The sequence below is a fragment of the Lates calcarifer genome, linkage group LG3 (assembly GCF_001640805.2).
Source record: "Lates calcarifer isolate ASB-BC8 linkage group LG3, TLL_Latcal_v3, whole genome shotgun sequence".
NCBI lineage: Eukaryota > Metazoa > Chordata > Actinopteri > Centropomidae > Lates > Lates calcarifer.
In genome coordinates, this window is record NC_066835.1 from 706008 (window position 1) to 717142 (window position 11135).

At 40.3% G+C, this 11135-nt stretch overlaps 1 protein-coding gene across 1 annotated transcript in view; it reads right to left on the minus strand.

Moving 5' to 3' along the window:
- Positions 1–9623, minus strand: part of LOC108896346 (septin-7) — a 30905-nt gene extending 21282 nt beyond the window's left edge. Inside the window, 2 exon segments of the mRNA XM_051078798.1 lie at positions 9413–9515; positions 9606–9623. Coding sequence (XP_050934755.1) covers positions 9413–9515; positions 9606–9608 — 106 coding nt within the window. The 5' untranslated portion in view covers positions 9609–9623.
- Positions 9624–11135: the final 1512 nt, after the last annotated feature.

An 11135-nucleotide genomic window follows, 5' to 3' on the forward strand; every position in this document is an offset into this window, starting at 1 on the left:
TTAAATACCACAAGGTGAACATAATGCACAACGTGATAAAAAATTACTACTAGCTTGAAGGTTTTCATAAAAGTGTATGAATGTCTTCTGATGGTAGTGGAGGTGGTCTTTATTTCAGACAAAGCTAGTCACCTCTATAATACACAGCAAGAAATCACACTAATGGTTTATGGAGCTTGCCGCCACTGCTACACTGCATGGTAGGCACTAAGGTTATCTTACAGACTCAACAAAGAATTTAAAAAAAGGTCGTTCAGTTCTTTAGCTGAGTAACTTCACATGCTATCAGCTGCTGACAGAAATGCCCATATACAGTAAATTCCTGAGACCCTAAGAGATTTTTGGAACCACTTTGGAACTTATGACAAATTATGATTATCTGGTAATTTTATGCAGTCACATTTTTTTCAGAATATTTTTTTGATCTGTTTGACTCCATAAGAGAAAAGGCTTTAAGGATTTGAATGAACCAATGAGTTTAGCAAATTAATTTCAGCATACCCAGGATATCTTATCGTTATCTGGCTTCATTAAACCTAACAGGCACAGTCTTAAGATTTCCTGAGTGCATTCATGTCAAAGAGGCGGAGTTGTTAGTTAAAAGCAGCATTGGATTCCACAGATCTATAAAAAAATATCTATAGATCTTTATCATTTGTCACTTTATTGTAAACTCTGTCCCTGTTGGGATACTACGGAGATGATGACACTAGTTTTCCATTGATCAGATTGGTCTGTAGTTGGGCTGTTGACAGGTTTCGATCTGATGCTCTGAAGTTAACCTGCCCCGGAGCAGTTCAGCATAAGTTACCGTGGCAATTTACCCCGATAAGAAGTGAACCATCATCGTAAGACTGAAAATCCAGAGTTAAACCTGAAGTTAACTCGCTAACCGTAATTCCTGCTTTGTAGTACAGACCTCAGACCAGCACCAGGCCAGCATGAATGTCATCTGCAATCCCAATAATAATATTGGGCTAATAATATAAGCTTATTACATGTTAACTCTTGGCTTTGGGGCATTAGCTACTATAGGTTGTCAGATAGTTAGTCAGGCATGCTAATGTTAATAGTTGTTTTAGGGCAGTAAACCCATCCACACTTTTGCTCTTTATTTTAGGTAGAGTTAAACCTTGAACAATCAATTGACAAAAAATTATCTGGCATGATTTTGATATGTAAAGCAAAACCCAAGTTCTTTTTAGAGCTTTAATAATAACAAAAAACTGTGGAAGAGCCAGGAGGGCCTGGCTGTGGTAATCCAATACCATTAGCAGTGTGCCTGTTAAGACTGGGGTGAGTGGAGGACAAGAAGGAGCTACTGAACAAAAGCTTCAGTGTTAGAGAAGAAGCAGTCATATGCTGTCTAGCACTGCAGCCAAAGAGCTGCTCCTGACCTTTACCAGTGGCCAGGGCCCAGGGGGGTCACCACTGCCAACTACTCAGAAATTCAATGCTCCATGAAAGGAGGATGGCATGATGAAGAAAATATCACACAAAAAGAATCTTTAATTCAACACATTCTAAGAGACATAAATATTTTCCTAAGAGAAAAGAGCCACATTTATCTATAATCTCAACAGAAACGTTTCAGCGATTATAACTGGTCTGTGATAGAACATGCAAGACCACTATAAACACTTCTTCAAGGTTGTGGAGGAATGGAGAACTCTTACTAAACTGAAGGCTGATGCTGATACTATGGAGAGGGCTGTCGTTCTGTGCAAACTGTGGGTAAAATGCGTATGATAAAAATGTCATCTTGAATTAAGGAAGCTAAAAGCTTGCTTGTTTGGAAGGGGAGGAGTTGTGAATCTCCCACAAGACTAAGCCTTTATATAACACAACTGACATTAGCTGAGATCTGATGAGATGACTGACCGAGAAATATCCGCCACTCCTGCTGCTCAGTGAGTCAGACTAACCTAGTATAATAGGTTTGACCCTTTACCCACAGCTGAACACTGGTTCATGATAATCAGCAGTCTGATTACCTGCAAAATAACAGCCTGAGAAGCAAACAGTGAGCTGAATTGTTTGAACCACATATGTTGTTGTGGCTGTTTTATATGGCTGCACAATTAATCATTTTTGAATTGCAACACTGATTAACACCCTCTTCAATCTCATTTTTTATGACAACAATTCTGCCATGTTTACTTTAGCAAGGAGATGCTGCATCAAACCCTATGCCATTACAACAAATGAACAAGTCTGTACACAGGAAGACAGGGAAGATCTGAAAACAAATCAAATGTGTCAGATTATGATATACTGCTGCTGTGTGTGACTTATAAAGTTTGTCATGTTTTACTGTCACTGGTATATTGTTGGTTGCAGGACAGTAGGTGAGGTCTGGAAGGAATGAATACACACAACTGAGTTCCTCAAAAGGTTGATCTATTAGACAGTTGGCTACTGAAAAAGGATTATGATCGAGGTCTACAATGTCTTTGGTCTGCAGGAGGTGATGTAAGCAATGGCCCGATTTCATGTCAATAAAGAAAGTATGTCAGGCAAGTTGATTGGTCAGTCACTGGCCCAGGTTCTGACTAGACACTGTCATATTGTTAAGTGGATCAGTTGTTCAGTAATGTATCACTTAACTTTCCCTTACTTCTATGCCATCAGGAAAACCTAAATTGAAGTTTCTCCAATCCTTTGTGGTGAGATACAGATAGCCAAAAACAACAGATTAATAATACACATACTACATTATGAATACTGTTCATTTACACACATTATGGATTCAGAGGATAAGCCACAATTAATATTATGAAGATTATATCTTACTTAAAACGCTGTTAGCACTGAAGGACTTGCTACATTCTGTGTCGACAGGAGCTGTGAATTCAGTGGTAAATCCCGGGGGGGTGGTTTGTGTATTTACACTAACAACTGGTATAAAAATGCTAGGACAGTCTCAAGGGAGTACCCAGGGAGTTTAGCTGTGTTATCATCACTGCTGTGTACATGCCCCCCAGTGCTAACACTGAGGTGGCTATGACTGTTCTCTACCAGACCACCAGCGAGTTGCAATCCACTTACAGGGCATTTTCATTGTTGCTGGGGACTTTAACCAGGCCAAGGTGAAAACAGTTCTCCTACACTCATTCAGAGCAGCCTCCCGCCCCCCCCTATCTGTTATGCTAATTCCTGCATACAAGCCCCTGCTCATCAGTGGAAAACCTATAGTGAGGCAGGTGAGAATATGGTCGGAGGGGGCTATGGAGGCACTCCAGGACTGTTTTGAGTGCACTGACTGGGACATGTTTAAGACAGCTGCCACCTACGACGATCAGACGAACATTGATGAGTACGCCATGTCAGTGTCAGCCTACATCAGCAAATGTACGGAGGACGTCAGCGTCAGGAAGACCATCATCACCTGCACCAACTAGAAACCCTGGATGACTGCAGCAGTACGCAAAATGCTAAGAGCACGGAACTCTGCCTTCAAGTCTGGCGATGAGGAAGCTCTGAAAACAGCAAGAGCAAATTTGAACCGTGCCATCAGGTTAGCAAAGCGTACTCACAGTAAAAAAAATCCAGGACCTGTTCCACGACTCCACCAACACCAGCAACATGTGGTAAGGCATACGGGCTATCACTAACCACAAGATAACCCCCCCACCTGTGGGTGAAGCTGACGCTGACGTCCTTAATGAACTCAATAATTTTTTTGGGAGGTTTGAGGCACTAAACAGCACTCGTGCAGAGAAAGCAGTTCCCTATCAGCAAGAAAAGGCACTTTGCCTGGACATAGCTGATGTTCAGAAGTCTCTGAGGAGGGTAAACACCTGGAAGGCCCCAGGCCCTGATAACATACAGGGGCGAGTGCTCAAGGACTGTGCAGACCAGCTGGCTTGTGTTATGACGTTATGACATTTTTAACACCTCGCTAGACCAAGCCACAGTGCCATCATGCCTAAAGACTGCCACCATCATCACAGTGCCAAAAAAAAACCCAGATCACCTCTCCCAATGACTACCGGCCCATCGCACTGACCCCCATCATGATGAAGTGCTTTGAAAGACTGGTAAAGGACCACATCATCTCCAAACTCCCTCCCACGCTTGACCCCTTCCAGTTTGCCTACCGGCCAAACCGCTGCACTGAGGATGCCATCTCCTGCTGTTCCTGGACTGCAGTTCAGCCTTCAACACCATCATCCCTCAACACCTGGTAGACAAACTGGGACCCCTGGGCTTCAGCATCCCCCTGTGGAATTGGCTGCTTGATTTCCTCACTGACAGATCACAGTCAGTGCGGGTCGGACAGAACACCTCCAGCGTCATCAGCACAGGCTCCCCTCAGGGCTGTGTCCTGAGCCCTCTGCTGTTCACTCTGATGACACATGACTGCGTCCCCAGGCACGCCACTAACCGCATTGTGAAATTTGTGGATGACACAACAGTGGTGGGCCTCATCAGGGATGATAACGACCTGACCTACAGAGAAGAGGTGGAGCAGCTGGTGGGCTGGTGCAGAGACAACAGTCTGATCCTGAACGTGAACAAGACCAAAGAACTCATTGTCGACTTCAGGAAGAACCAGTCCAGCCATGCTCCACTACTCATCAACAACAAAACCGTGGAGGTGGTCAGCAGCACGAAGTTCCTGGGGGTGCACATCACAGACGACCTCACCTGGTCTGTAAACACTGCATCACTGGTGAAGAGGGCACAACAGCTGATGTACTTCCTGCGGAGGATGAGAAGAGCCCACCTGCCCCCACCCATCCTCACCACATTCTACAGAGGCACCATAGAGAGCATCCTGACCAGCTGTATCTCAGTGTGGTGTGGAGGCTGTAGTGCCTCTGACTCTCTCCCCTCCATCCAGGACATTGCAGACAACCGCTGTGCATCTCGGCCCAGGAAGATCTGCAGTGACTGCTCTCACCCCCATCTAGGACTGTTTACCCTGCTGGCCTCTGGAAAGAGGTTCCGCAGCATTCATTGTAGGACCACCAGGTTCTACAACAGCTTTGTCCCCCAAGCCATCAGACTTTTAAACACTAAATAATTCACTTCCGTCTGTATATACTCAGTGCTGCTGGACCCATATTTAAAATATTTAATATTTAACCTACACTACTGTAAATCCTGCTGTACATACATATAGATTTATGTATATTTATTTCCATTCTGCTTGCAGAATTTTTGCACATACATTTGCACTACACTGAAATAAAAAAAAGTAAAAACTGAGGCCTATGCAAACAGAATTTCGTTCTGTATACACTTGCTGCATACTGAATGACAATAAAAGTCTGTCTAAGTCTAAAATTAGAAAAAGATCCTCATATATGCAGACTCATACGCTGCTCCTATTCATTAAGCACTAACTGTAAACAAACAAACACACACACATCACAAACCTGACACATCTGCAGGAAAAATATATCACCTTAACCAAACATGTAATCATGTAATGTTAGGTAGCTAGCCAACTTAACATTAATATTCTGTTGCTTAGATGACTAAGGCTAGTTGTGAAAAGGATAATCATTTAACACTTGGCCACTTACAGGATTAACATCATTAAAATAAAAGTTAGTACGAGCTGACTAATGTCACTAATGTTTGCACATGAAGGATCGATTCACTTCCATTTCTTGGGTGTCTGGCTAAATGTTCATTTTGTCCTTTTGTCATTTTATCCTCCATGCCTTTCAAAAAGGGAAGGAGACAGTTAAAGTTTAACAACTCTGTGGCATGACGACCTATCTGTTGGCAAAGCCAACCATTTTCCTCCTGATAGTCCCTTCTTTATACGAGGATATTATTTCCAAAAGGGACACAACAGAGAACATTCAACTCTGTCAACCAGGTTCATACACAATGAGTTTTGGCTGCAGTGGTCAGTTTCAAGATCGGTTCCTGCCAGTACATAAATCACTGCCAAATATTGACACTGACCAACAAATGGCTCTGGCCCACTTTCACTTGTTTACCAACAACAGCTATCACACTAATGCACTAACTAACTAAAACATGCTTTAATCTGTATACAAAAAAAAAATATAATGAGCTGTGATGACATAACACTGATAATTACTACAATTTACAAATGCAACTTATTTAAACTTATTAAATTGTTGTTTTGTGCATAACATAATCAATTGCTTACACACAGGTTTTTTCACCATGTCACAATCCCACACTAAGTTGACTGAGCCTTGAAACAGCTTGGAAAATTCCAGAAAAGGATGTCTTGGCTTTAGAAGCATCTGATCAGGAGCAATTTCCGAACTCCCAAAGGCTCCACGTTCATCAGTACAAACAATAACATGCAAGCATATACATCACAGGACCATGCAGGTGTCATACTGCTCAGGAAGGACATGCATTCTGTCTCCTAGATATGAATGTTTCCAGTGCAAAAAATGCAAATCAATCCCAGAACTTCAGCAAAGGAACTTTCACAAGTTCCTTTGCTGAAACAAATGAAAACAAGAAACAAATGAAACAACTAAGAAAAAACTAATGTATCAACTTGACTCTTTAGGGTTGGCATCTTAAAAACACTGTTCATAAATAGCATGGATCATGGATTTTCTCTTTAATATATACTGTGACCACCCTGTCTGAGCAATTCCCTCTGAAAGACTCATGGGTGGAGTTTGGTCATCAGGCATATTCAGCTCCCCTGGTCTGGCTGCACTATATAAACTGGTAGCAGCCAGTCTTTCTCTCTCTCCCCTCTGACTTCCACCCTGTTTGGTTTTGATTGCACTCTGTTATTCTTAATGTTAGTTTCCTTTTCAATTATGTTAAATAACCTTGTTTTTTTAGTTATAACTTATGCGTAGTCTTTCCTCATTTGCCCAGCCTTGAGCCAGGTTGTGATAATACGTAAATTCATTCATTGATTCATTCATTATCTATACTGCTATCTGTTAACAGTCGCGGGGGGGCTGGAGCTTATCCCAGCTGACACTGGGCAAGAGGCGGGGTACACCCTGTAAAGATTGCCAGTCTATCACAGATATATGTACATATAAAGTTTTATTTTACGTAGGTAGGTATGCCATTTCATCAATAAATATATTCTATACATTCCAAATCAGGCTCTGAACTTGACTCTGGCTCTGGTGGCTCAAACATGAACAGCTGTACAACTCCAAGGCTGCTAGTATCTATTTTTCAGGTCATGATACTAACAGGGTGCTAAAAGTATGCTAACTGTCACTGTGCTGCACTGCTTGAGTGGGTGTGGTTTCAGTGCCTTCAGCGGACACGCCCCCAGTGTTTCAGAGCAGAGAGAGCACTTTAATTTGTCGTGATTTTGAAACCTAATTTTAGATATTTGCAGATTTTGTTCAAATTCAATTCAATTCAAATTTAGCTGAGTGGTTAATAACACATTTTTCTCTGGTGTGACTAACTCAGAACACACAAGTATTACTGCTTTACACGGACTTTAAATTACTTCTTTTAAAGATGTTGCACAGAATACATTATACCCAAGCATAAGTTGTGAAATAACATTTATTTTTAGTATGCCTCATGCTAAATCCTCTACTGTTCATTAGGTGCTACAAGACAGGACAGTTCCCACATAATTAAAGAGATGGTCCTGGTCAATTTTAATGGCACTCCCTTTTTTTTTTCATATAGTGAGATAAAAAATATAGACAAAATATATGGACACAATTATTGGCACCTTTCTGATTGATTTAAAATCGCTTCTCAAACAACGTAAAAAACAAGTAAGACTCAACTGTGCATAATTTTCAGTGTTCACATGACCTGAGCTAACCAGTGAATAATGGTTTTATTGTATAATATACAAAATATATGGCTGGACTATGTATAGTCAATGTGCAAAATTGAGGATGTAGATGAAAACTGATGTGGAACCACTATAAACTACTACTTTGCCCATTATCTGTTGGTCTTCAATGTATCATTGAATAAAGGCAAAAAATGGCTCAATGTTGCTAAATGATGCAATGTGCTTAATAAGATTATTCATGACATCACTGTGTCATATTATGCCCTTTAACGAAACCATAGTAAAACTGTTCTTGTGCATATTTTTCTGTTTATTATAAGACAAGGGAACAATTATGAAATAGTCATTGAAAAAAAAAAAAGTTGCTAAAGGGGTCTGAAAAGTTGTTAAATCTAGTGACAATCATTTAGCCATGGTGGTGTAGCTGTCTGAGATCATCAGAAATGCTATAATCAAAAAACATTATAATTTCAAAGGCTGCAATATATATATATATATATATATATATATATATATATATATATATGTATATGAGAGAGAGAGAGAGAGAGAGAGAGAGATATATAGTAAAATTTTACAAGTAAAATAAAATAAAGTTTAAATTGCTATTAGGTGGTCCCTGTTATACTTGATTTCAGTTCAGTTTGTACCTGATGTTATGTGGACATAATTATTTCACAAGCTCAGTGATGCATGAGCACTGGGTGTGTATTAATTGTATATGAGGTATATACCAAAACACAGTAAAAACTGTTTGTAACCTAAATTCCCTTCTTTCCATGATATTCCATTAATTCAATAACCAGAACTGCCGCTCTTCGTTTAGTAAATGTGTTTTATATGACTTCCATCAACCCCTAAAAAAAAATTACAGAAAAATACACCATCTGACACTTGATCTAGTCCAGCAAGACAAGCATTTCATTTTACCAATTACCCTGCTATTCTAATTACATACTACATGCAAACTTGCCACATAACAGCCTCTTTCCTGAGAGAGCACAGAGGGGGAAAACTCCCAAGGCGTGACTGCATGAACACAGCCAGAAGGGAGGAGTGTGCCTTGCCATGGAGACAGGCTCTTTAGCCGTGGAGGTGGCTAGACAATGAAAGCCACAAACTCAGTAGACAGGATTTGACACTGTGAAAGCATTCGGTGCATGTTCCTGCCCAGGTAGCCCTGAACAACAAACAGCAGAGAAAGGACTTTGGCTGCATTATGGAATGACAGGACACTTCCTCCCACCACACAATTCAAGAGACACAAGCCACGCACACAAACACATATGCAGCAGTAGTGGGCTGCATGTGTCACTGAACTGCAAACATTTGCTTTACATAATGTTTCCCTCAGTATTGTTTTATGTGCAACTTATCCTCCTCAACTAACAGCCAACTACTAGTGCTCTCAGCCACAAATTTTCGGAGAAATTGATGACTGCTCAGCAGATGAACATGCACAGTAGGAGCTCCCAGGAGCTACAAGTTCTAACACAGACACAGATTTGTGTATGTATACATATCAACAGCTTTTCAAACCCTCTCATTTGAATAAGTAAACAGTAACCCCATCAGTGTGTGTTATCCTCAAATGAATGCCAGAGTATGTAACAGATGTCACAGAGAGAAAATAAGGATCTAAAAAGCTGCTAAAAGAGAATTACTCACCCACAACCATGAGTGTGAACTCAAAACCTCTCTTCACTGATTTTCTGTAAACTTGGTTTGGAAGATTTGCAAAGCCCACATAGCCCTCCAGGTTCTTCTGTTGCTGTGGACCAAAAACAAACATAGCTGACACTTTTCTCCATTGGCAACAAGACGATAGCAGAAAATAAGCAAGGGTTGCAGTACATTGTACCATTTGCTAGCTCAGATTTCTGAACACAAGTCTTATAAGTAGAGTTGGGCTGATAGACAATGACAATCACCACAATGTTGAGCCCTGCATTGTGAAGCTTGAATGACACGATCCACTAGAAAGACGTCTCACTCTGTTGGCTCTGTTTGATCGACAGAAACAGTTAATTTGTTGTTTTCCAGTGGTGTTACAGAGTGAAGGCTGTTCCCTCTCACAGCAGCACAAGTTTAATTTAGGCCTGAAATCAAGTCATTACAGAATTAACATCACTTAGTGACAGCTGATATGATGTACTACCAGCCATGTTTGTCATGACCAGCAAAAATAACAAGCTGCAGCTGAATGTTTCTGACACTGCTAAGCTAATGACTATTGCTCTGCATCTTTCCAACCTCAGTGTCTGAACTCAGAGTCACTCACTGCTGTGTCCAATTAATATTTCACTTTCACACAGTAATTTACCTGTAAGGGCTGGCTATCTTTATAGAGAGGAGCTACAATATGAGCAGGCTGTACAGCAGAGTACAGTAATCTGTCCTGGATCTGGATCTGTATTATTTTAGCCAACACAAGCCACTGAGATATGCCTGTGCAATAAAAGCTATACAAATTATGCAATTATCTTACAAGAATTATACATTACCATTAACTATAACTATAAGACCAAATATTAATATTATACCTTTTTATAGGACTAGGCCATAAGATGACTATGTGAGAGATGGTAACATAGTAGATTGTTTTGGCCAGTCAGCAAGGCCACCACTTTGGTACAGACTGAAATGTCTAAAAAAAAAAAAATAAAAAAATTGGAATTCTATAAAAATGAATTCATTAATTTGGTGCAAATGCATACTACTTTACCATTACCGAATTCAAATAATACAAGATCTCTTATCAGTATTTAACACCTTTTTAATAATTAAAAAGTTGTAAAAATGGGCTTAAATTCTAATTATTTTTCTTTTCAGTCTGTAGGTGTGTTTACATTAAAAGAACTCAAATCAGAATATTTAAAAGAGACAAAAAAATCCATTTATCAGCATTTGGTGAATAGTTCAAGCAATCTTTACTACAGTGTACAGACCCAGAGGCCATGTAGGCTGATGTTAAGAGTACTTACAGCTGGGTTGGAGAACAGATGACATAGTAAGGCAGCAGTCAAAGGAGGCAGGTCCAGGTGGCAGGCACAACACCAGAGAGAAGAGAGCCAGAGAAAGACATTAGTAAAAGATGAAAACTTAAACACTTAATTTCCCTGAGGGAGTCATCCCAAGGGATCAATAAAGTCTGTCTAAGTCTAAAAGAGATGAAGATGCAATATCACTCAGGAATGACCTTTTTCAAATAATAGCAGATATAAAACACAGATCTACTGTGAATCTAGAGAACAGCTTTCAGTCTTCACAAGTCTCTACTTCCCTCTTAGACAGACATTTAACAGGCATGCAATGATGATATGAAGAAGGCCGTTAACAACCTCCACTAGGGTCAGGACAAATTAATACACTTTTCAGTTCAACGAAGCCC